The sequence below is a fragment of the Oryctolagus cuniculus genome, chromosome 7 (genome assembly GCF_964237555.1).
Source record: "Oryctolagus cuniculus chromosome 7, mOryCun1.1, whole genome shotgun sequence".
Classification (NCBI taxonomy): domain Eukaryota; kingdom Metazoa; phylum Chordata; class Mammalia; order Lagomorpha; family Leporidae; genus Oryctolagus; species Oryctolagus cuniculus.
The window spans coordinates 60405066-60430925 of record NC_091438.1 but is presented as its reverse complement, the minus strand read 5'-3'; the positions used below and the strand labels follow the sequence as shown (position 1 = coordinate 60430925).

General features: G+C 57.0%; 1 protein-coding gene and 1 long non-coding RNA gene across 5 annotated transcripts in view; one reads left to right on the top strand and one right to left on the bottom strand.

The window, feature by feature from the left end:
• LOC138850581 (uncharacterized) overlaps window positions 1-25860 on the bottom strand; it is a 95280-nt gene that overhangs the window by 6540 nt on the left and 62880 nt on the right. The gene's annotated exons all lie outside the window — the stretch shown is intronic.
• Window positions 1161-19539, top strand: CSF1 (colony stimulating factor 1). Of its 4 annotated transcripts, none has more exons than XM_051857408.2 (9): window positions 1161-1369; window positions 4118-4300; window positions 5393-5455; window positions 6682-6852; window positions 10783-10930; window positions 12054-13036; window positions 13556-13608; window positions 13912-13973; window positions 17503-19539. In XM_051857408.2, the coding sequence occupies exons 1-8, from the start codon at window positions 1331-1333 to the stop codon at window positions 13955-13957; spliced, it is 1686 nt and encodes a 561-aa protein (XP_051713368.2). In that variant the 5' UTR covers window positions 1161-1330; the 3' UTR covers window positions 13958-13973; window positions 17503-19539. The 4 variants fall into 4 exon arrangements, with proteins under 4 accessions (XP_051713368.2, XP_051713370.2, XP_051713371.1 ...); XM_051857410.2 differs by having other exon boundaries at window positions 1164-1369; window positions 4178-4300; XM_051857411.2 differs by having other exon boundaries at window positions 1179-1369; window positions 4178-4300; window positions 12906-13036.

The following is a 25860-nucleotide window of genomic DNA, read 5'->3' as shown; positions in this document are numbered from 1 at the left end:
ATGGGAAGAGAAGTCTTTGATTGGCTGGGAGAATCACCCAAGCCTCTACAGGCAGAAGATGCCTTAAGGGCTGAGGATTTTGCCTTAAGCACAAGTGGTGAAAGGAGCCTTCCAAGCAGAGGGCCATTGGAGCAAAGGCCCGCAGGGATCAAACTATTGCTTGGGCTTTAGCAAGGGCTGTGTCAGAGCAAGACACCTCTTGGCAACTGGGTCATACATCCTGTATTTCCCAGGGCGTAGGGGTGGGCGGCCTCACAGAGGGATTGAAGTGCATTGAATGGTAATGAATTAAAGAAAGATAAGACTCCTGAAGTTGTTAGAATTCACAGGCTCCTGGAATCAGACCTCATTGACTAACCACCTCAGCGAGTACATTTCCAAAAGCATCCAGGAAAATCCAAGAGTGCGGGCCGTGCAGGCCTTTACCATCCGAGCTGAGCTTGGTGGCCAGGAGGGAGCATGGGCACTGGCCAACATTCACATCGTCTGCGGTCAAGCGCCTGCAGTGCCTCCTGGCATCTAAAGCAGAGGCTGGCAGCTCTCCGTCACAGGATACAGGTAACTGGCCTTCCTGCCCCCAAAAAAGGAGCCAAGCCAAGAGGCTGGGGGTGCATGGGAAGCCTGGGGCTGCCTGCAAAGCTGCTGTCTCCACGCGGGGCTGCCGCGAGCACCAGGCGGGAGACAGTCTTCAGGTTTGTCCTCCCTCCCAAGTGCCTGTCTCTGCTCTCGGCCAATTTCCTGTTCCGACTAGGGGGTTTTTCCAGGCCTAGAGGGAAAGTCCCTTGGGACAAGCGCTGGAAAAAGAGTAACAGCACCGAATCGGTGTGGAGAGCACAGGAGGAGAGGCTGTGCGCCGAGGGCGCGAGGAAGGGCGGGGTGAGGTGGGCGGCGGAGCCTGCAGAGTGGAGCACAGAAAACAGAAGGCGACCGGGAAGCAAACGAGCGAGCAAGCGAGCGGGGCGACCGGCCGGCGGGCTGGGGGAGGGGAGGCGGCTCAGTGGGCCTTGGGAGTGTGTGTCTGTGTCCGTGTGTGTGTGTGTGTGTGTGTGTGCGCGCGCGCGCGCGCGTGTGTGTCTCTGGCGCCTGTCCAGGCTGATTTCCCATAAACCACATGCCCCACGAGCCCGCCGCTTAAAAGGCTGTGCCGGGGGCTGGCCAGCGACGTTCGGCCCGGGGAAAGTGAAAGTTCGCCTGGGTCCTGTCGGCGCCGCCGCCGCTCTCTACAGCCCGGACAGCTGCGCGGCCCTCGGCCAGGGAGCCCACTCCGCAGCGGCCGGCGAGCGAGCGAGCGAGGGCGGCCGCCGCGCCCGGCCGGGACCCAGCTGCCCGCATGACCGCGCGGGGCGCCGCCGGGCGCTGCCCTCCCACGGTAAGCAGCGGCCGAGGCGCGGAGCCCGGCCGGCCAGGGGCGAGGGCCCCTCGGAGCCCCCAGCCCGGGGCTCAAAGCTGTCCTGGCGCCCTGGCAGCGAGCGCGGGCTCGGATTTCCTGACCGACCCCCTTTGAGCAAGGACCGTGCGAGCCCCCGCCTGCCCTGCAGCTGCTGCCGAAGCTGCAGCGCTTTCCCGGCACAGGGAAGGCTGCCCACCCCATTGCGCGGAGGGGAACGCTGAGCCAGCCACAGGCGGGAGAGAGGGGTTGCAGCCAGGGGCGGAGGCCCCGCGTCAGCCGGGGCGCCTGTCAGCCTGGGCGCCTGGGCGCCGAGCCTGGCGCCTTCCCCACTGGGCACCTTCTTGGGGCCACGCGTGTGCTTCCAGGTCCTGCTGGGGAAGGGGCACTTCTGGATGGAACAGTTCTGGGGTCACCCAGCTTGCAGGGCGTCAGGGCCTGTGCTGGGCAACCTGCTGGCGGAGGGAAGGGCATGGGCAAGCCGCTGCTTGTTCCAGCCCCCAAGCGGGGGCTGCTGGAGTTAGGGCGCAGGCACCAGCGTCTCCTGCTAGCCCTGAGTCCCTTTCTTGCAAACTCAGCTGGGGAGATGCTGAGCTTCAGGTCGGTAGAGGAAGGTGGAAAGGAGTTCGGTTTTGTCGAGCCAGGGCTGCTTAGGAGACCCCTGTCCTGCGATGGCAACAGCTGCTGCAGCGCCTAGAAAGCTGGTGTGGCCCCTGCTCAAGAACAATAAGTGGTCTCCTAATGGGCTGGCTTCTGAGGAGCCCTGCGGATGTGGTGGTGGTGGTGGGGACCTGGGAAAAACAGCAGACAAACACCTAGAGGGCAGAGGGTTGCAGGTGGGTGAGATGGGGAGAGGAGTGGATCTCCAGGGGAGGAAGCACCCGATTGAGGGCACAGGGACAGGGATGGGCTGTTAGCAACAAGGCGAAAATAAGGGGCTGGAAGTGAGAGTTCGAGGAAAGAGAAAGAAAATACAGGAGAGAGAAGGGCGCTGGGGTTAGACGGGAGCAGCCCAAGGGTCCCCCTGAGCCTTTGTTGAAGGCGGAGATGGAGCAGGCTGGTGGCGAATGATGGACAGCTGGGCTGAGCCAGCGTCTCAGCATCTCTCTGATTTTTGCCCAGTGCTGCTCCCACAGGCAGAGGCCCAGACTGGTGGGAGGGAGGAAGAAGGAAGCAGGACAGGAGCCTGCCCAGCCAGATGCAGGCTTGGAGGATTAACCCTTGGGCACCCAGCTGGGTCCTCCCTAGAGGCAGAACTGGGGTTCCAGGTCTAGGGGCAAAGTCAGTCAGCCCCCTGTGTGGTGGCTGTGCAAAGTGCCCCAGCCAGGCCACCCCAGGCGAAGGAAGCGCTGCCTCACCTGGCTGGGCACCACGTGCTTGAGGGGAGGCTGTCTTCTCTCATCCCCTTCTGTGGCGGGCTCTTGTGTAACGTTCACACCAGGGGCTCGGAGTCTCACCAGCAGGCAGCCTGGGGCCCAGACACCTTCTGTGTGGCCAGTTCCCTCCAACAGGTTCCCACCCCGGGTTTCCTGATGGTCTGGGCAGCTGCTCCCACCCAAGGCTACCTCCCCGATTGTCCCAGAGCCTGAGGTCCCTGCTTCCCCGTGACTGTCCTCCTGCTCTTTGACAGTCTCTGTCCCCCAGGCCAGGCCAGACCCCTCACAGTCCCCGTGCTGAATGGCACTGGGCCATGGTGTGCCCCCTTCGTCCCCTGCCATCAATGTCTGCCTCCCCAGCTTCTAGGGCCTCAGCGGGGCCCCTCCTTCCCACCCTCTGCCCGCCATTCGTGCAGAGCTGCCCCGCCTCTGTGGTGAGAGCTGGCAAGCATCCGGGCTTTGGTTAGGTGTAAATCAGCATGCTGTTGTTGATTTGCATAGCTTTCCCAGTGTGTTCCTTAGGTGCAGTGTTTGTCTCATCATCTGCATCTCTGAGGCCAAGCCCAGAGCCCAGGAAAGTGCCAGCCCGCAACCCACAAGCATCAGCCGCCAAGAGGCCCAGGAGCGCCCAAGAGGCAACCTCTAGCTGAAGAAAGCAAGTGCAGGGCTTTGCTGCTGCCAGCCTAGGATGGGGAGACCTAGCACCAGGGAGAGGGATGAGGGGACGCTGGTGAGGAGGAAGGAAGGGAAAAGACAAAGCATCAGGACCCGGTGCCGTCACTCTGGGACGGAGCACCTGCTGGGCCAGGTGGGTGCTCAGAGTGGGAGCAAACTTCTCTGCCACTCTAGGAGCTGGCTGACTGCAGAGGCTGCTGGGACTCCCCCAGGAAGACGCCCAGCAGGGATGGCTCAGAGCTAGTGCTGCTGCCTCTGATTCATCAGCTGGGCTCCAAGAGGTCTCTGGCATGGGATGAGTTCCCAGTGAAACTGAGTTTGGTCCCCTGGTTCGTCTAGTGGCAGAGCCAGATCTGTGTGGAGCCAGGTGGGAGGAAGGGCTAGGCCCCGGGGGTACTTGTGTCTGGCTTGCGTGCAGAAGCCGGTGCATGAACGTGAACTTGAGGGCAGCGCAGAAGCTGCCTGGCTCAGTGCTGATGCTGCAGGCTGCCTTGGGTTTATTGGGGACGGCTGCTTGGAGAAGGTGACATTTATGTTGTTAACCGCTGGAGAGGGAGCTTGTGCTGTGACTGTTAGGAAACCCTGGGAAGAGTGGATTTGGGGAATGCCACATCCTGGGGTGCAGGCCAGAGCTTGAGGCATTGCAGGTCTCAGGTGTTTGCTTCTCGGCCCTCAGCAGGGAAGGAGGGTGACTGGGGAGAGAGAAAGCCGAGGAGAAATGACGCCCTCTCTGTCTCAGACATGGCTGGGCCCCTGGATGCTGCTGGCCTGTCTCCTGGCGAGCAGGAGTGTCGCCGAGGTGGTGTCTGAGCACTGCAGCCACATCATCGGGAACGGGCACCTGCAGTCCCTACAGCAGCTGGTGAGTGCCTAGCCGGGCCTTGACCCTGCCTTCTCCCACTGCGGAACCTGAGGCAAGAGGCAGCGAGCACGGGCAGTGGGAGGGACACGGGACAGAGGGCTCCCAGCCAGCTGCACTGAGTCTTCTCTCCGTCCCCCTTCTCTCCATCCCCTTCAGTGTCCCCAACTCTGCAGCCCTTTGCGACTCCCCTGGCTTACTGGTTGCCCAGGAGTGTCCACTGTGGACTCTGAAAAGGCTCCAAGGCCTGCTTTCCCTCAGGGGCAGCCTCCTCTGGGAAGCCAGCCCAGTGTGCCTGCTGGGCCCAGATGTTGCCTCCAGCTCCTGGACTCCCAGATATGCTGCCAGCCTGGCATTGCAGCCCCACCCAGAGGTGGAGGGCAGGCTCCTGCCTAACTGCCAGCCCTCCACCCTCACGTCCCTGGCTCTCGCCGCTGGGACCGGGATGCCCATGTCTCATTCTGATCGCGCTGGCGGAGTCGTCAACAGCCCCAGACGTGGTCCAGCCAGGCAGAAGCAGGTTGTTGTCATGGCTGCTGTCCGGCTCAGGGGGAAATGTATGCTTCCTCTGGCCAGCCAGGCAGGGTGAGACAGTACAGGCTAAAGCTGGCTCCAGGGCCCTGTAGGCTGGGCCTCTGGCCTCCCCCCATCCCTGTACTGGTCCTTTTGCATGGAGCCACTGCAGTAATCCAAGGTAGGCCAAGAGCCGTCTCGTTCTCTGAGGCTCCAGACACAGAACCACTGCTCGTGGGATCAAAGGTGTCCAGCCCCAGCCCCTACAGATCCTGAATCCCCAGCGCTTGCCCAGTCTCTGCTTGAGTTTCTGCCATGATAGGGTGCCCACTACTTCCCAGAGACAGACTGGCTGGTCCCACAGCCCGGGAGGTAGAGGCAGGAGCTATTTTTTGTTCTTTTACAGCTCTCCCCTAGGCACGCCTAAGGCACAAACCTCCCTCTAGCTTTGGCTCTGTCTTACCACCTGTGGCAGGTGGATGAAAGTCGCATCCTGATCCCCCCAGAAACTAGCTGCCTGTTCTGAGGCAAGGTCAGTTGAGTTACAGACTCCCTGCAACCACTGGCCCATTCTCTTTACAGATTGACAGTCAAATGGAGACCTCATGCCACATTGCCTTTGAGTTTGTGGACCAGGAGCAGTTGGTGAGTGACAGGCATGCGTGCACCATGTATGGTGGAGTGCACATGGGAACGTGCCGACAAAGAAGTCCTAGAGCTGGACAGGATGAGGGTGTGAGGTGCCCCTGGGTGCTCAAGTCTAGGGGGTCAGGGCAGGGGAGGAGCCAGGACTCAAGCTCCCTGCTGTTCCCTTCTCCTGGCCTGGCACACAGCAAGTGCTCACTAGGTGCCAGGCACTTTTCTGACATAGATCTTCAAACCCGCTAAATGGTCCACTAAAACTGGCATTGTTTGCGATGCGCCCGGAGAATGGGGGAGCACAGCTGGTAAATGGCGGAGGCCTGATGGGAACGCCCGCAGGTGGGCTCTGGGGTCCGAGGCCAACCTTCCAGATTGAGTCCTTTCTTATGGACTCCATCCGGCAGACACATCAGCTGCCAGAAGAGCAGTCTAACCCTTCCTCCTGCCCCACACTCAGCCAGCCACCAGGTGCTGCCGGTTCTGCCTCCCAGCAGCTCTGGGTGCCGCCCTCCCCCCCCCCCACCCTCCATCCCCCCAATCATTTGTTTGAACCATTTCCCTGCTTCCAGTGCACCATCGTCTCTCCACTAGGGGGAGCTCTCTCAAGCCCCAACTGCTACCTTCACTTCCCTCCCTTAAACCTGTTAGGACCCTAAGGGCTTTGTAGCCCAGTGTCACCACCATGTTCTCTGTGCCTTCCTGCCTCCCTGTTTTTGCACAGGCTCTTCCCAACGCCCGCCATGCCTTCCCAACTGCCCCCGAACCACTTAGTTCTGTTCATCTTGTACCTCACACAAAGGTGCCACTACGCCTAGAATCTGCTTCCTCTCACACTGGGGTTGTTCTCTGAGCCCTGGGGTAGCCTTGGAAACCCCGTGTCCTGGAGGATTTGACAAGGCCATGCAGTAAAGGACATGAGTGAAGGCACGCAAAGAAGGTGGGGGTGGGGGGTTCTCTGGAGCTCACAGCCCCTCTGCACATCTACCCTGATGAAAGCCTGGGATTCCAGAACCCCACAGATGTCCCTAACCACAATCCACGTCTCCATTGCTCCCACAGTGCTAGATCCCCAAGAGCGAGAACGAAAGACAAGGGAGGGCAGCATCCTCCTTGTCCCTGCAGCAGTGTGTCCCCTCCCTCGGGGGCAGGGGTAGGGCGGGCTGTCGCCCTCAGTCCACTTGGGATGGGGCGTGGCTGGCCTGCTGAGGAGGCTCCTGGCTCCCTTTCAGAAGGATCCCGTGTGCTACTTGAAGAAGGCCTTCTTCCTGGTGGAAGACATCATGGAGGACACCCTGCGCTTCAAGCACAGCACGCCCAATGCCAAGGCCATCCTGCAGCTCCAGGAACTCTCGCTCAGGCTCAGGGGCTGCTTCACCAAGGATCATGAAGAGGACAACAAGGTAGGGGTGCCGGGCGCAGGGCAGGGGCAGCCAGCCCACGGGCACGGGGCTCACTCACCCTCACACACACCTCCAGGCAGAGCTTTCTCTTCAGGAGGCTGTGCTAGGCTTTGACCCTGTCCTTGTGAGCCCACGTGGAGCTCCAAGTCAAGGCAGGTGGACAGCTGTGGAACAAAACGACTCCCCTGATAGAACTCCGATCTCCAAGGTCTGTTCACTGGACAGATCACGGGTGGGTGCCTGCTGGGTACCAGGCACGGTTCTAGCCCCTGGGAAACAGCTGTGATGAAAGCAGACAAGTCCTCACATCCAGGGAGCTCACATCTGGGGGTGATGGCCGGGGCGTTGACCCACAGAGTGTGTGAGTAGAGACTGCTGTGCTTAAGAGAGGAAGCCAGGGAGGGAGGAGCTGCAGGAACTCAGGGAGTGACCCGTGAATGAGAACCACTGGGCTGACAGAAGTGCAGGAGGGGAAGAAGGCACAGGCGTCTGAGTAGGAAATATTCATTTGAGCTCCTGAGATGAGTAACAGCTAGGAAGCATTAAGGATGGAAGAACATTCCAGAACATTCCAGAATAGGAGATGGTAGTGCACAAAGCCCTGAGGTAAACAAGAAGGTGCCCATTTAGGGACACAAAGTGGGAGTCAACCTGGCCAAGGCATGGGGAAGGAAGAGGAGGAGGGAACTAGACCATTCAGGGTCTCAAAGATGGGGGACTTTGGTCTTCAAGTCCAGGGAAGCTGCTGTGAGCAGGTGAGTGGCCCTTTCTATACGTGGTGGGCCTGATGGGATTGCTGTGTGGAGCTTGGAGCGGAAGGAGCAGGAATGGAGATACCTGTGACTTGGCCCAGGGTGACGTGGGAAGGCGGAGACAGGTGGACTAGCTGTGGTGGAGCTGCAACTGAGCTGAGAGGACTTGGTGCATGCAGTAGAAGTGAGAAGCTGAGGGAAGGGAAGAGGCAAGGATGGTTCTTGTCTTGAGCACCTGGGTATTTCAGTGAGGCCAAAATGGGGCCCTCAGTGGGCAAAGCAGGTTCTGGCGGAGGAGTGGGAGTTCAGTTTGGGGCACAGTGGACAGAGATGCTTGTGCAGTAGCTGAGTGCACAGGTTGGGCTGGCAGATGTAGGATGGCTGAGTATGCCTGGTGAGAAGCAGATTAGAGAGTTGTGCTGCAGGGTGGAGTGCAAAGTGTGATTGCACATGAGTGCTTTGAAAGCTCATGGAAATGGAATTAAAAGAGAAATTTGGGGTGAGTGGCTGGCACAGCTGGTGAGTCGCTCACATCCCGTATCAGAGTACTTGGGCTCAACTCCTATTGCTGTCCCAATTCCAGCTGCCTGGTAATATACATCCTGGGAGGCAGCTGTGATAGCTCAAGTAGGTGGATCTTTGCCACCCACATGAAGATCCAGAGTGAGTTCTGGGCTCTCAGCATAAGCCTGGTCCAGCCTTGGCTGTTCTTGGTATTTAGGGAGTGAACCAGCAGATGGGAGAGAGCTCTCTGTTGCTCTGTCTCTGCCTTTCAAATAAATTAAATGAATTAAGAAAAAAATAATTTTATGTGGGTGCAAAAAAATTGAAACCTCATGCATAGTTTTGCATTAAAAAGCTCATAGAAAATGCATGTCAGCCCCTGAGGGGCTGGCGTTGTGGCACAGTGGATTAAACTAGGATGCTACTAGGATGCCAGCATCCCATATCAAAGTGTTGGTTCAAATCCTGGCTACTCTGCTTTTTCTCCAATTTCCTGACAATGTGTTTGGGAAGGCAGCAGAAAATGGCCCACGTATATGAGCACCTGCCACCCATGGAGTTCCTGGCTCCTGGCTTCAGCCTGGTCCAGACCTGACTGTTGCTATCATTTGGAGAGTGGGCCAGGAAATGGAAGACACTCACTCCATTCCTCCCTCCCTCTCTCTCTGTCATGCTGCCTTTCAAATAAAATAAATCTTTGAAAGAATAAAAACAGAAAGTGGATCTCATGAAAAAATACCATGTATACATTTAAATATTTTTTGCACCAAAATAAAGTTATCTTTTAATTCCATTTTTCACCCAGCTATTTCCCCTTGTGGCGTTGTAGGGACAGAGATGAGAAACCCCAGCAATTAGATTCAGAAGAGGAGGGGGCCTGCCAGTGTCAGGGAGCAGCCTGGGGGCTGTCAGCCTGGCAGGTGCAGGCAGCTCTCTCCCAATAGTGTCGGGGAGTCAGCTAGAGGAGGGCTGACCCCGTCAGAGCAGCGACACAAAGACTACTGTCGGAAGCAGAGTGAGGTCAATGCCAGGAGAGCCAGTGGAGGTTCTTGGCTCCAAAAAGGGACAGTGTGAGAGAGAGGTAGCTGCAGGGAGCATGCAGGGAAAACTAACATGAGCGATGTGAAGTCTGTAGTTTTATGACATTTTATGTCAAGAAAAAATTGTTTAATCAGGGAGGTATTAAGCCTGAAGTTTTGCAACCATTAAGGTCACTAACAATCACTTGAAGAGCTTGCTTACAATGCAGATTCCCAAGATACGCCCCTTTAAAGAGGCTGATTCGCTGGGTTGAGGGTGGGCCTACCAACCTGCACTTTAAGAAGCAGCCCCCACTCTCTGAGGTTTAGGAGGAGAGAATCGAGAGCTGCCATTCTTTTATTGTCATTGTTATCTATTTGAACATCAGAGTTACAGAGAGAGAGAGAGACAGAGAGATCTGGCATCCGCTGGTTCACTCCCCAGATGACCACAATGGTCCAGGCTGTGCCAGGCTGAAGCCAGGAACCAGGAGCTTCTTCGGGGTTTCCCACATGAGTTCAGGGGCCCAAGCACTTAGGCCATCCTCTGCTGCTTTCCCAGGACATTAGCAGGGAGCTGGATTGGAAGTAGAGCAGCCGGGACTCGAACCGGCGCCCATATGGGATGCCAGCATCATCGCAGGTGGCTGCTTTACCTGCTGCACCACAATGCCAGCCCCAAGAGAGAGCTTCCTGGAGCTGTTGTGTTCACCCCACCGTGGGAAAGGAACCCTAAAGGGGGCAGCTCTGTGGGCCACTGTGGCCTGGCTGTGAGTGCAGGGCTGAGCCCAGGTCTCTTCTCATTCGCATTTATAAAGGTCCCCAGTACACAGGCCAGAGGGACATCGGATTCCCTCAAGGCCTTCATGGCCCAGTACAGCCCACCCTGGTGCTAGTGGGGGGACCACACACCCTGAGGCCTGCCTGTCACCTTCTCCAGCCACTCATGGCGATTTTTCTAAGCCTCCAATGTTATGGTCCCACCGCCCACCTCCCCAACAATGCTTGCAATGGGGTAGCAGTTGTTGTGGCCAACAGGATCCATGCAGACCTCTCTCCAGTTGCTTCTCCTGCCACTTCTCCCCCAGATGGCAGAACTGCGGCATTCCTGCCTGCTTTTTGCCCTTTGCCATTTCCTGTTCTTCCCTGCCTTAGGACCTCTGCATCACGTGTTCTTACCGCGGGGTGGTTCTCTCCGACTCCCTCCCCTCCCTGCTGAATGCCTGCTCATCTTTTGGTTGGTTCCTTGGGGAAATTCTCCAGGAAAGCTCAGCTGGTTCCTTTATTACACAGCATCAGATCACTTAGCACTCGTTTATAGGACTGACTCACTATATTGTAATTAATGTATTTAATCCAATCCCTCTGCTGGATTTAATGGCTAAAGAGACCAGGAACCGCCTCTTTCTCCTTCATTGCTCCATTCCCAGGTACTTACCATAGCCTGGCATATAAAAATATACTAAATGGATCCATGAAAATGACATATCTCACAATCTCAGAATCGGTTCTGCTGCAAGCCAGAGGAGAGGGGAGAGAGGACACAGAAGGGAAGCAGAAGCCAGATGTGAGAAAGGTCAGGAGAATTTGAGAAAGGAGATAGACATGGAGCCAATGGTCATGGCTCACCAAGCGGCCCCCTGCTCTGCTTCCAGACCTGTGTCCGAACTTTCTATGAGACTCCACTCCAGTTGCTGGAGAAGATCAAGAATGTCTTTAACGAAACAAAGAATCTCCTTAAAGAGGACTGGAATATTTTCAGCAAGAACTGCAACAACAGCTTTGCTAAATGCTCCAGCCAAGGTAAGCAGAGGAGGGGCCAGCGAGTGGGCAGCGGAGGGGGAGGAGATGTATGCAGTGGGATTGGAAGGTGAGAGGCGGGCTGGACGGATCCCCTGGGAGGCAGCCTGGACGGATCCCCTGGGAGGCAGCCTGGATGCCACTTGTGTTCCTGTGTGTGTAGGCGTGTTTGTTTTGTGTACCTGTGTGGCTTTATGTATCTCGGAGTCCTGAGCACATGTCTTTTCTGACATGTGTGTGCATGCACACTTCCATATGTCTGCATGTGGGGGCACCAAGAAGGCTCATGCTGGCGGCTGTGGGATTAAAGAGTGGGAAAGGGACCCTCTCAGGAATCCTCTTAGCATGGAAGACTGGCTGGCCATGTGGGGGCTCCGAGGAGAGAGCAGACACCCACCTAGGAGTCAGGGCCTCTGCTCCAGGAGTGTGCTATGAATCGCCAGCATGCCCTGGTTCCAGAAGTCCCCAGGATGCCTTGGGTGTCCCTTCAATGGCCAAGACTGGATTTGAAGTCTGAACATCAGTCAAACCTTCTCAGTGCTGGCTCAGCTGCATACATGTGTGCCCTGCGTGTCCTCGTCTCTGCATCCTACATTCAACCTTGCTCCCCAAGGCAGGGGCTGAGGCCCTGCCATCTATCAACAGCCAAGTCCAGTCTCCCTGCTTCAATGCCAAGGCCACAAGCCTTGGCCAATTCCAGGCCCAGACCATCCCCGCCTGTGGTTGTACTGTGTGGCTTCAGGCTGTGCATGAATCAGTGTCTTTGGGGCTTGAGGATGTCTTAATCTCCTGTCCTGGCTGCTGCTCACCCTGGCTTGGCCTCTGGCCAGCAGGCACCCCAGGGCCAACTGTCTCTGTTCTTTCTCACCCCAACCCTGGGCTGTGTCTTTAAACCCTGCTCTCTGCTTTCCCCGGTGAGACCCTGCACATTGCACCTTCCCTGCCTGAGCCCCATGTCATGGGCACCTGCTGCAGTCCTGTCCTCTCCTCAGCCCCCAGGCTGAGGTAGGAGGTGAGGGAACCCCGATCCCATGTGGCCCTCTCCGCCCCCTCTGGGAAAGCTGAGCTGGAGGCTGGTGACTCTATCTCCTCCCCGTCTTTCTCCCTGTCTCTGTGGTTCTTTCAGATGTGGTGACCAAGCCTGATTGCAACTGCCTGTACCCCAAAGCCACCCCTAACAGTGACCTGGCCTCCCCTCGCCAGCCCCTTGACCCCTCTACAGCCCCCATGGCTGGCTTGGCCTGGGCCGACGCTGAGGGGACACAGGGCAACCCCCTCTTGCCCGGTGAGCAGGCCCCTGGCACAGTGGACCCAGGCAGCGCCAAGCAGCGACCACCCAGGAGCACCTGCCAGAGCCTTGAGTCGCCAGAGACCACCGGCGTGGAGGACAGCCCCCCAGGCCGCTCCTTGCAGCCTCGCCCTGCCGTCGGGGCCCCCACACCTGGGGTGGAGGCCATTCTGGACCCTGCCATGGACACTCTCTGGGCCCTGGAAGAGGCCTCTGGAAACACTGGCGAGGGCCCTGTCCCTGGGCCGGAAGGGGACAGCGTCCAGGCCGAGGGCGCCAGACCCAGCAACCTCCTGACAGCGTCTTCAGCACTTGCTGCGCCAGCAGAGGCTGCGACCGGCACCGCCCCACCCAGGGTGGGCTCAGTGAGGCCCCAGGGCCTGGTTTGGAGCCACAGCCCTGAGAAGACCCACAGGCCACCTGCCCTGCCTCCAAACCACCAGAAGCCAGGCTCTCTCGGGGCCTTGCTGCGACGCCTCCAGGGCCCCAGCCAGTTCACCGTGCCCGCCACTCAGCCAAGGCTTCCCAGGAGCCACCCATGGGCTGGCTTAGCACTCCGCAGGGAGCTGGAGGGCAGAAGGAGCACCAGGGACCGGAGGAGCCTGAGAGAGCTGGATGGTGCAGAGCGTGCAAGCGAGGGGGCTGCCCAGGCCCTAGCTCCTTTTAATTCCCTTCCTTTGACTGACACAGGCCATGAGAGGCAGCACACAGGACCCTCTGACCCCCTGCTGCCCGGCTTTGCCTTCCGCCTGCTGGTGCCCAGCATCATCCTGGTCTTGTTGGCCGTTGGGGGTCTCCTGTTCTACAGGCGGAGGCGGCGGGTAAGAGCCCCAGGAGGGAGGGGGCCTCTGGCAGGGCAGCTTCGGTTGGGCCCGGGTTCTGAGGGCTGAGATGCAGGGCTCACTGGGTGCAGAGGATGGCAGGTTGCAGTGGAAGTTGCTTTCAGAATCAGGAAGGCCTAGGCCGTAAGGTCAGCGGGCAGGGGCTGGGGTAGAAGGGAGTGGGAGAGAAGGCTGTTGGGCCCGCAGTGGGGTGACAGGCAGATTGCAGTTGGGGGAGAGGGGTAAAGGAGAAGAGTGAGGGAGCTTGGCAGAGCTGGAGTGAGAGGACACAGCCTGCATGGGAGAAGCAAGCGGGAACATCAGCAGAGAGGCCCTAGGAACTGCCTCACCCTCCAGCTGATCCCAGCTGACTGCTGGGGAGCGGGGGCCAGGGAGGGGGGTGGAGGCGGTGGCGGGATGCTGGCAGCTCTCTCCTAAACACACGGGGCAGCACTGCCTGGGCTGGAGCGCCAGTCCCTCCCCCTCCCAGCAACTCAGCCTGCTGTCTCCTGTCCCCAGAGCCATCAAGAGAGTCCAGCCACGGATTCTCCCATGGCGCCGCCAGAGGGCAGGTGAGAACTGGGGGCTGGCCTGGGATCCTCCGCCCCTCTGGAGGAAGGCGGGGTGGGGGGTGTCTCCCACTTGCTCTGAGGACGTGGGGCTGCAGGCAGCAGGGTGGAGAGGAGGAAAGGCATCCTCTCTTTTCTAGACATCGGGGCTTCTCCCCAGCTCTTCCTGGAGTTAGGCAGCTGTGGATCCTCTAAGCCTGAGAGGGCTAGAGTATGTGTGTATGTTTGGCGGGGAGCGGGCTTAGGGGTCCCCTCACTCCCCTGCTCCTACTGAAGTCTTACGCCGTCCCTGTGCTCTGCCTGCAGCCTCCTGACCCAGAATGAGGACAGACAGGTGGACTTGCCAGTGTAGAGGGAGTTTTGTAAAGGTAAGATTCTGATCTTCATCTCTTTCCACCCCTTAAAATGAGCTCCACCCTCTTCCAGTCGCTCTCACCTGTTGGTGACACCACCAACTTCCCGGAGGCCCAGATGCTTGCCTCTCCCCTTGCCCACCCATTCCTGGTTCCAGCCAAGCCTCTCCTTTCTGAGTTCTCCAATCTCCCCCCAAGACCCACGCAGGCTGGGTCTTGCTACCTCTGCACTGGGAGTCTGGTCTGACAGCCACCTTCATTCCCAGAGCAACCAAAATCCTTTTCCTCTAGTCGCAGCTTTTATGAAGGCCTTCAGCCTCCTGGGAATTCTTAGCAGCCCTGCATGGCCAGCCACTTCCAACTGGACTTCCTGGCCTGTCCAGTAGCTGCCCTCGGAGTGCACTTCTTGGCAGATGGTTCCCTCAGTCACCCCACCCCCCACCTCAGCCATTCTCAGCTCCCTGCTCTTAGAATCATGGTGCCACAGAACTTGAGTGTTAGATGGACTCTCAGAGGTCGTTTGGTCCAGCAACCCACTCCAAAGGGGCCAGCCCTCTCTGCATTCCTGACCAGGAGTCAGCCAGCTTCCTGCCACGTATTCCCACTCCCAAGCAAGCCCCCTGCTAACCACAGCCCATGCACCTTTAGACGATGCTGGGAAAAAGGCTTTCCTCCCACAGGGCAGAACAGGTTTCTCCAGCCCGCACTCATCCCATGCTCATGAAACTTTCAGATAGTTAAAGTCTGTTCGTCCGTGTCTGCCCTTGAGAACTCTCCCTGCTAAATGTGGCCAAGCCCCTCCAACACTCCCTATATGATATGGTTTTCAGACCCCTCACCATCCTGGACACACTCGTTTGTCAATGTCCCTCTGAAAATGTAGCGCCCTGCCCCAGACACAGTCCTGCAGGTGTGGTCCGACCAGCTTGGAGCACAGTGGCACTCTTCCCTTCCCTGATCGGGGCGGTGTTCTTCCACCTGTGCACACTGAGCAGCGTTAGCTATCTGAACAGCCGCAGCGTCCAGCCTGTGGCCTGTGGAAACTGCTGCTGCCATCTCCCACAAGCCCCTGTCCAGCACACCTTCTCTGACCCTCACGTGGACGGCGTCACTTGTTTCACCAAAGTGCAAGAAGTGCTCACGGACCCCTGTTAAGACCTCGCGTCAGCCAAGCCTGTTGAAGTTGCTTTCACTCCTAACCCCATCCCTCCGTCTTCACAGTCTTCCCAGTTGTGTCCCCTCCCCACCCACATTGACGGGTGACTCCTCGCCCCTGGCTCCCCAGCCCCAGCCCTTGTCAGCCCCTCTGGGCCTTCCCAAGTCTTCTCCAGACCCTCGGCTGCTCCTACCCTGCATTCCCTGCTGCTCTTTTGTACCTGGTCAATACTGTATCAATCTGCACATAGCTGGATGTTTTTACACATTTAAAAAGTCTCATTCTATGCGCATGCACGCAGTCTTCGTGGTGGGGGGATTATAAACTCCTCAGGGCAGGGTCGTGCTCCTCCTTCCCGCATTTCTTTTGCTCTCCTGGGTTCTGGTACAGAGCGGGGCTCTGCACACTTGCCAAAAACATTTACGTGTTGACCGGCCGGCCGCAGCGCAGGGCTGACCTGCCAACCAACCCTGACCAGCTTGTCTCTAACTGGCTGGCCTTCTGCCTGACCAGTTAACCAGCTAACTGACTGGCAGGCTGACCAGCTGGTTGGGTTGACTGCCTGCCTAATCAGCCAACAAGCTGAGAATGAGCTAGTTGGTAACCAGTGAGCTGACTGGCTAACTGACCCGCTGTTCAGTTGCCTGGCTGATTTGCTTAGAGGCTGCCTGGCCAGCTAGCTGGGCTGACCACTCAAGCTTCCAGTCACACCCCTTGTCAGATGCAAGCAGGTGCCTTAGGGCCTCCCCATGTGCAGGGTGACAGGTAGGGGCCAATCCTGGGGAGATGGGGAATTTGGCACATGCTTAAAACCAAGGAAGCCTATTTGGAGAAGAGCAAGCAGTAGCCACACCCCGGAGCTGGGATCCACTTTGTCAGAGGATGGGCTTTCCTGTTCCCCCTTTCTTTTTTCTTTCTTTCTTTCTTTCTTTTTTTTTTTTTTTTTTTAGATTTATTTATTTATTTGAGAGGCAGAGTTACAGAGAGAGAGAAAGAGGTCTTCCATTCGCTGACCCACTCCTAAAATGGTTGCACTCCTCAGATGGCAGAAATGACCAGTGCTAGGCTGATCCAAAGCCAGGAGCAGGGGCTGCACGGGGTGCAGGGGCCCAAGTACCTGGGCTATCCTCTACCGCTTTCCCAGGCCATTAGCAGGGAGCTGGATGGGAAGTGGAGCAGCTGGAACTCGAACTGGCACCCATATGGGATGCCGGCACTGCAGGTGGAGGCTTTACCTACTAGACCACAAGCCAATCCCTTCTCTTCCCCCTTTCAAGGTGTCCCTTGCAGAGGCAGCCCAGGGCAGGGGCTACATCCAGAGCCTCCCTGGCTGAGGTTCAGCCCCAAAGAGGACCCTTGGCTGGTTACCTTCAGGGGCTTGAGCACTAGCCCACAGGTGGATGCTGCTCTGAGGAGAGGGAAACCTGGGGGCAGAGGGGCTGAGAGGGGCACTCAGGGCCCCAGAAACTCAGACACCAGCACCTTATCCCCAAGGAACAGGAGATAGGGCAGCAGGCTGGGGCTTGCCCACTTGGTGCTTCCACCCACCATGGCCCTGGAAGGCCTGTGGCTTGCCTTTGCCCTGCCTGGCTCAGAACCAGTTGATGGTTCCCCACTCCTTCCCCTTCAGAGCATGGGAATGGGCTGGGAGCCAGCGGCTGGGGCCCCATCTCCGGTCCTTAGCCATCACAGGCTTGGCCAGTGAGGCCTATGGACTGTGGGGAGGGAGGCTTCACACAGGGTCCAAAGTCAAACTGTTGGATGGAGTCCAGGGGATTTCTGCTCTGGGAACAAAGCGTTCTGAGGATGCTGGACCAGGGGACAAGGATGGGGGCAGGATGGGGAGAGGAGAGGGCCCTGACTCCCAGGGGTGGTGCGAGAGGCCAGTCCCTTGGCTATCCGGGAGGAGGCTGGGTGGCTCAGGGGTCAGCGTGCCACATGGCACTGCCTCTAGACTTTCCCTATCTGGTCCAAATTCCTCATCTTCAGTTGCTCTGGCTGAGTGTCTGGTTTGCCTGTCGGCCACGCATGGGGTGGGGGTGAAAGGACACTCTTCTCAGTGGGGGTGAGCAAGCATCACTGGGGAGGTCATCCCTCCTGTCAGAGCCCTCTGCCTGAGCAATGGCACCATCCCCACTCCTGCTCAGACCACCCCCTGTGGTCCCTGACTCTCCAGGAGGAGGGAGGAGGTGAGGCCAGCCTGGCCAGAGGCTGGGGCTGCTGCCAAGGAAAGCCGCCGGGTCCCGTGTGCTGTCTGGGGTGGCTGGGAAGGCGGGAGGAAGCCCACAGGAACGCCCACCTCCCCTCTGGCATCCCCAGGGACCCTACCCACACTGCTACCCCCACCCCTGCCCCCGGCTGACCAGCCTTTCCTTCTCTCCCCTACAGCTGGGCGCCCACGACAGTCTGTCTGAGGGAGGAGACGCCATGGGGCCGGCCTCCACCAGCCCTCCCCAGCCTACCCTCCTAGGAGCGAGGCCTGCCCACCGTCAGACCTCCAGCCTGCCAGGACCGGACCTGCACAGCCAGGCTGGGGACCCTGCGCCTCGACCCTCAGATCCTCAGCCAGCCAACCGACTGAACGAGAGCCGGGGGCTGCCCCCCTGCTGCCACTAGTTATGGGGGGCCCTGGAGGCTCCCACGCACTGGAGGATGGGGGGCAAGCCCGGCTCAGGACCCTCGCTTGCCCCTCAGGAGCTGCGCCCTCCTCTCACTCCCTTCCCACCTGCCAGTGGCAGGTGGGAGCCCAGGGTGGGCGCTGAGGACAGGAAGAGCCCTGCACCCAGAGGACCCGCCTGGTGTCGAGATCCCCACCTTGGGACAGGCAGGGACCTGTCTCTGGAGAGAGGAGCCCATGATTGGCAGGGCGGGCCCACATTGGCCTGGTTTCCCGTCAGGGTGTGCAATCCAAGGGACGGGAAGAGGAGGCCGCAGGCTGCCAGCTCGGGTGGCCCTAGGGTCGACACCCTCTGCTCGTCTCAGTGCCCTCTGCTGGTTGCCAGGCAGAGAGGAGGGGCCGTCCCTGCCCTCAGGACCTGCCTGATCCAGCTCACAATGCCAAGAAAGGGACCAGGCGCCGGCCTCTGCCCTCCTTGCCTCCAGCCCCTGCCGGAGCTTCTGCTGGAAGCCAGGCCGAGGCTCCCGTCATGAAGGAAGCCGTTGCACTGTGAATACCGAGCCTGCCTGCTGATCAGCCTGCGCAGCCGTCCCTCAGCACGCACCCCGCGTCCTCCCTGTGTGCCCGCCTCTCCCCGGCTTCCTGCACTGAGCTGGCTTCAGCTGCTGTGACCGAGGGAGCCCCTGGGCCCTGACCTTCTCCTGACTTGACTCCTGGGGTGGGGATGGGGGTGGGGTGGGGGCGGGGGCGGGGCGGGAGGACTGCCCGGGCCACCGGCCAGAGCCGGTCTCTAGGCTGTGTTGTTCGTCCAGGTTTCTGCATCTTGCACTTTGACATTCCCAAGAGGGAAGTGACTCGGGGAAGGGAAAGGGGAGGGGAGGACGGAGGCAGGGAGGCCGCAGCGTGAGCTCAGACGGAAAATGGGTCTTTGCAATACAGGTATGCCCCTGAGGCTGAGGGAGGGGCCTGTGCCCGGCCCCGCCCTGGCCCAGTCTCCCTCCCCGGCTGCCAGCAGGTGCCTGGGACTGGGCTTCACTCCTCTCCCAGCTGCTGGCACCAGCTCCTACCCTCTTCCTGCCCCCTTCCTCCCTGAGCCCGGGAGGCAGAGATGCCCTCCGGCTCTCGCCTCCCACTCCACCCTTGGCCAGGCAAGACAGAGCGGGAGGAGGACCAGGAGATCCAGGCATCTGAGACCTGGGCAGCGGGGAAAAGGGCTGTGTGTGTTGCCCCTTGGTCCCTTTGTGCTGCTGTGTCCCCCCTCCCTGGCCACCCCAGGTCCTCTACTGAGAGACCACGCCCTTCGCTTCCTGCCTGAGAAAAGTGAGGGTCTGCTGGCCCCGCCCCCTGTCCAGAGGCTGACAGACAGCTGAGGGTGGGGACTGGAGAACTTTCAGGAAGGGCTCACCCCTCTGGTCACAGACTCCAGATTCCATGCTAGAAAGCATGTATTTAAAAATGGAAGGAAATAAACAACAACAAAAAAAAAGACAACACTTCTCCCCTCACTCCCATCCACCTTCTACATACAGTGTTTTAGAAGTCAAAGAGCAGATCCAACCCATTGCAGAAGCTCTTTGTGGAGGCCCGAGGGGCCCCAGAGCCGCCTGTGGCGTCTCCCGGGGGCTGCCTGCACAGGGAGACCCTTCTTTTCTCTAGGAAAGCCGAAAAGGGCACATTCACTCACGTACTGTGAGATTTCGTTTTTATACTTGGAAGTGGTGAATTATTTTATATAAAGTCATTTAAATATCTATTTAAAAAGAATAGGAAGCTGCTTATATATTTAATAATAAAAGAAGTGCACAAGCTGCCACGTGTGAGTCATGGGGAAGGTTGCTTTTGGGGTGTGGGTGGCAGCCGCCGCTGGGGGAGGCGGGAAGGCAGGGTTCTCTCCAAGTTTCAGTCTGGTCACCAGAACTTCCCCGGGAATTGTCACCAACACACTTCATCTGCATATCAGTTTAACTGGAAAACTCTAACAAAAGCAGCCAAACCTCAGGCCTGGCCAGGGCCCTGCACTAGCTCGGCCTAGCCCAGCCTGGAAAAATGGCTGGTTGGGCTCCTTCCAAGGGCCCCAGGGGGCCTGCGAGGCAGACTCTGCCTGACCATTGAACCTGCCGTCCAGGTCAGACCCCGGCTGGGGAGTGGGCGAGGCCGGCAGGGGAAGGAGTCAGCAGTGTGTGTGAGAGGGCCTAAGGGCTGACCCTCTTGCCGGAAGTGGACAGGAAACCAAGGAGTGGCCATCCTCCGAAGCCTGGGCCTTTGCCTGTGATGAGAGAGCGTGGCAGACAGCGTTTTAGACCAGTGGTTCTCAATTCTGGCTTACTGGAGAATCACCTGGCTTGTTTAGAAAAATACTGATAATTGAGCCCCAGCCTGGGTCCGCAAAATCAGGCTCTTAGGGCTGTGGCTGTGCAACCCGCCGCAGGTGATTCAGGGATGCATCGAAGCCACGCTGCTTGGCTCTGGGGGCTATTTCAGTTTAAATGAATTAAAATGCAATCAAAGTAAGCATGCACTTCCTCTGCCTCCCTGGCTACCTTTCAAGGGCTCAGTAACCATATGTGGCCACCACATTGGACAGCACAGGCACACAGTGTTCGCATCATCACAGAAATTCTGCAGGGTTCCTGGACCAAGAGAACAGGTCCAGGACTGGCACCAAGCAAACACAACCAGAAACTCTCAGGTGTGCAGGGGCCTGTCTACCCGCTAGGCGCCCTCAGTGCCCACCACCCTTCATCATTTCCCTTCCCATCCTTTATATTATATTTTATTTATTTGAAACACACACACACAGAGCAAGAGATAGATAGAGACAGAGAGACAGAGATCTTCCATCTGCTGGTTCACTCCCCAAATGGCTGCAACCACTGGGGCAGGGCCAGACCAAAACCAGGAGCCGGAAACTCCACCCATGTCTCCCATGCGGGTGGCAGGGACCCAGGTACCAGGGCCACCTTCTGCTATTTTCCCAGGCACATGAGCAGGGAGCTGGATTGGAATCAGAGCAGCTGGAACTTAAGCTGGTGCTCCACAGGGGACGCCAGCATCACCGGTGGCAGTCTAAACCGCTCTATCACAACACCAGCCACATTCCCTCCCATTCTATCCGTTCTAGCAAAAGCTCCTCAGAAAAGACTTTTGGAATAAACCTATATCCCAGCCTTTGAGGCATGGCTCCTCCTCTGAGAAGCCTTCCCAGCTTGCCTCAGGCTCCAGCCAAGTGCCTTCCTCTCCTGGACTCCTACAGACAGAGTCAGGGGCTAGGTTGGAAGGCCACCTGACACCTGTCTGCCCCCCGAGCTGTGGGCAATGGCAGGAACAGGGCGGCGTCCCTCCTTATGTTCCAGTGCCCAGGAGTATTGGCACATGTGGGTGCTCAGCAGGTGTGTATGAGGAGGTGAAAACTGAACGCATGTCAAAGGGTGCGCTCATGCAGATTTGGGCCAGCGGTGCTGGTCTTAGCTAATGGGATCAATATCTAATAACCACGGTTTGGAGACCATCTTCATCTCCCCGGCTTGTGATGAACATGGGGCCAGGTTGGGACCCTCCCTCATCACTGGGTTGTGGCGGGTGAAGTGTGTATTTCAAAGTCTTTACACAGGAAGTGGGGATGGGAGGAGGTGCAGGGAGGAGGCCAGGGATCAAAACCAAAACAAAAATAGAACCCTGCCCTCACCTGCCTTTGCAGAAGGCCCAGAACCGTTGGAGAACCGCAGCAGGCCAGGTCCAGGCTTCCCGGGCTGCAGGGGCTGCGTGGCAAGGGTCATGCCCCTGAGCAACATTTACCTGTGATGCAGAACTGCAGGATGGAGGTCCTCGCCTAGCTCTGCAGCCTTGGGTAAATGGTTAACCTCTCTGAGCTGCGGGTTTCACTTAATCTGTGGAGCTAGTTTAAGATACAAACCAGGCCTCCCTGGATGGAGGTACAAATAAAGTGAGGAACCCCACAGCACCTGGTGGGCTCCGGATACAGGATGTTCTGGTACTGTCTCTGCCAGCCGGCCCTTCAGTGCCCAGGCCAGACACAGCACTCAGTCCAGGCAAGCTCTGGGAACGAGGAGGTTGCTACCGGAGCATGGAAGGTGGCAGGTGAGGGCTTCCAGCGAGGATGAGAATTCGGGTACCTGGTAGCTCAGGGATCTCTGGCTGGAGGGAGGGGCCAGGTGGGAGGCCATGGGGCTGCCAGGGGTGCCCGTGTGCAGGCAGAGTCAGGAACTGGGGTTTGGGAGTGGAGCAGCAGAAGGACCCAGCCAAACCTCAAACCTCTATCCGGCCAGAGGCAGGAAAGTGAATCAGCAGCCACCAGGAAGAAGCCTGAGGTTAACCCCGTGTAGACTGTGGGCCATGGCAAGGAGGGGACTGCTGGAGGGTCTGGGCCAGAGAGGGGCCTGAGTGGACATGGGCTGAGGACCCCTTCAACAAGTCATTCAGGGGTGGGCAGTGACCAGGCAGCGGGGGAGAGGAGAGGCCACGTTTCCCAGGACCTCTTCTGCCACTGCAGCACTCCTGTCCCCTGGCTTTCCCCATCAGCTTCTGGAAAGGGATGGCCAGGCTCTGTCAGCCTGGATGCTGGGACTGTCGAGGGAGCAAGGTGGCCCACGCCAGCCTGAACAGCACCACGGCAGAGTGGCTGAGCCACAGAGAGCCCCACTCCCTCCCTCCGTGCTCAAACGATGGCCACTGCTCCAGGACCACAGGAAAGTGCACAGGTTGACCCCCGAGGCTCCGTCCAGCATCCCCATGGACCCGGGTCCCTGCCAGGAAGGCTGTGAGTCAGAAGAGGTTGTGGATTGGGCTGATGGAGGAGGCTGGCTGAGGGAGTTGTGGAGTGAGTTCTCCGCTGTGGTCTGGGTGAGAACGCTAAGTTAGACCCCAACGCTCTGGTCCGTGGACAGCTGCCCTAGCCACCCTGCGGTGTGTGTGCCCATAGTGAAGTCTGTGAAGCCAGGAACCTCCTCCTCATTCATTCATTCACTCACTCATTCCTCATTTATTGCTGGCCAGGGAGGACAAAGTGGTAAGGACAAGGATCAGTGGAGGTGACAGTTACCAGTCAAATAGCCACACAACTATGCATCTAATTATGAAATACAAGTGGAAGGAGGAAGGAAGACACAGGTGCTGTGAGAGCTTGCACTAGGGGGCCCAATGCCAGGATGCAAGGCTGGGCAGACCCTGAGGAAGATTAAGACAGAAGAAGCCAGAGAAGGGCCACACAGAGTGAAGCATGGACCATCCCTCCTCCTTGTCCCTGACTGTCAACAAGAGTGAAAGGAAAGTGACTGACTACTTCCCTGGGCTGTGTGAGTCATGAATCACTCTATAAAATGTGTCTCCTGCCACCAAAACAGCCCCATGAGCTGGGTGTTTATATGCTCTTCTATAGATGCAGAAGCTAAGGCTTCAAGAAACTCTGCCAAGGTCCCAACAACTGTTAGGTGACAAAGCCTGCATCTGAACCCAGATTCGGCTTTTTTCAAATGTCACACTCAAATCACAACATCACACTCTAGTAGTCACTTAGCATAAGCTTGCATAAATGCTCAGCTTGGGCCTGTCTGGCAGACTTTGGATCCCTGCCCTCGTTCTTCCCCTTGGAAGGACTGTGCGGTCTGGAATGGACACGAGGTGCCTATGGTAGGCACCTGCTGTCTCGGCCCTGCTACTGATCCTAACTCCACTAGGAAAGGAAGAAAATCCTCTCCTGAGTGGTGTGCCCACTCTTGGGGCCTCTCTTGGTGGCCAGCGCTTCTCTCTGCTCCTTTGGCTTGGGTCCTTTGTGACCCATATGTTTTCCCCCTCCTCCCCCTTTGGACACCTTCTATGGCCATGGTTTTAGTGACCAAGGTGACGTGTGTGCAGCAATCGCTCCAGCTGACGGCAACTTTGGCATCCTTCTTACTGCATCTGATCACGACTTTCTCGGATGAAGAAACTGTAAATTTGCTCCCCCCACACCTAGGGCAGGCTGTCCAGGCCTGCACTGGGATTGCATGGGCAAAGCTAGATCAGGACCAAGTGTGCTATCCACAGACTCAACATGCTCCCCCAGTGACTGGGGGAGACCAGCAAAGGCTGGGGACTTAAGGGCCTTGGGGGCAGGAGCAGAGCCCTCTCCCTGCCTGTCATATTTGAGGGAGCCTGCAAGAGGCATCATTAGCAGGGTGCTCTGTGGACGCTTGGTCCATGCCAGTCTTCCTGAAATGAGCTCCATGCCCACATGCAGCAAGCCCTCTGACTGCTGACTCTCTCAAAGAAGAATGTCAGGCTCGTTGGTAGCTTGGCCCAAGTTCGGTGCTACGTCCAGGATATTATTTTTTTATAGCAGCTACAGTAATAAACCCTTGGAGGAGAATAAATCTGATTTCCAGAGCTGCTGCATTATATTATTTCAAATGTCTAGTGTTCAACGAAAAATCCACCTACAAGGTGTGTAGAGAAACAACCAAGAATGCCCTTTTCACAAGAAAAAACACTCAATAGAAACTGCTCTCGAGAAAGCCTAAACATTGCACTTATTAGACAAAGACTTTATGTATTTAAAATGTGTCCAAAGACAAAAACACATCTAAAGAACTAAATGAAAATATGATGATGATAGTTCACCAAGCAGAGAGCATCAGTAAACGTAAGGAATTATTTAGAATGAACCAAATAGGGACAGGCACTGTGGTGCAGTGGGTAAGCTGAGGCTTGGGACACCCACATCCTATATCAGAGTGTTTGACTTTGCTTCTGATCCAGCTTCCTGCTAATCCACACCCTGAGAAGCAGAGGCAATGGCTCAAGTGCTAGATCCCTGCCACCCACGAGGGAAATCTAGATCAAATTCCAGGCTCCTGGCCTCAGCTTGTCCCAGCCCAGGCTTTTGTGGTCATTTGGAGAGTGAAACAGCAGATGTAAGACCTCTTTCTCTTTCTCTCTCTCTCTCTCTCTCTCTCCCCCCTCCTTCTTTCTCAATAATAAATGCAACTTTTAAAAAATCACTTTATTAAAAAATAATAAAATGAAACTAACCAAATAGAAACTGTGGAATTGAAAACTGCAATAATTGGAAAGAGAATTTTATCGGAGGGACTCAGCAGCAGGTGTGAACAGCAGAAGAAAGAATTCCTGAACTTGGAGGTCTGTCGGCCTGAGGAACAAAGATAATGAAGAAAAACAGAGCCACAGAGCTGGGGGAACTCACCCAGCAAACCAACATATGCGCAATGGGAGTCCAAGAAGGTAAGGAGAGAGAGGGAGGTAAAAATATAGAGATACAGATATAGATATAGATGTTTGAAGAAATGTTAGAAAACTTTCCAAATTTCTAAGCAATGTTGATCTGCACATCCAGGAAGTTCAAGGTGTTCCAAGTAAGATAAGGGCAAGAAAGATCCACACTTATACAGGCAACAAACTGTCAAGAGACAGAGACTCTTGAAGGCAGTGAGAGAGAAGTGACTCATCCAGTATAAAGCCCCCAGAGGTTAACAGCTGAGTTTTCATCAGAAACCATAGAGTCTGGAAGACAGGCGGCTGGCATAGTCCAAGTGCTGAAGGACAAATGAACTGTTAATCAAGAGCTCTGTGTCCAGCAGAACTACCTTCAGAAACTGAGAGATCGAGGCATTCCCAGATACATGAAAGCTGGCAGAACTAAGCAGATTTGACCTATGAGAAACACCAGGGCTGGAGCTGACGAGTGGCATGGCAGCTTAAGCTCCTGTATGGGTGTGGGTTTGAGTCCTGGTTGCTCCACTTCCAATCCAGCTCCCTGCTAGTGTGCCTGGGAAATCAGCGGAAGAAAGTGCTTGGTCTCTGCCACCCTGTGAGAACCCCAGGTGAAGCTGCAGGCTCCCAGCTTCCATCTGGTCCAACCCCAGCCATTGCAGCCATTTGGGGAATGAACTAGCAGATGGAAGATCTCCCTCTCTCTCTCTCTCTCTCTCTCTCTCTCTCTCTCTCTCTAATTCTGCCTTTCAAGTAAATAAAGCAAATAAAAAAAAAAATAACAGGTGTTGGAGGTCATCCCAGGGGAACCACTAGGAAGACAATTCCAAGATACATATGATAAGCGAAATGACAAGGAATTTTAAAATGGTGCAGCAATTTTCTCTGAAAGCCTCATTTTTCAG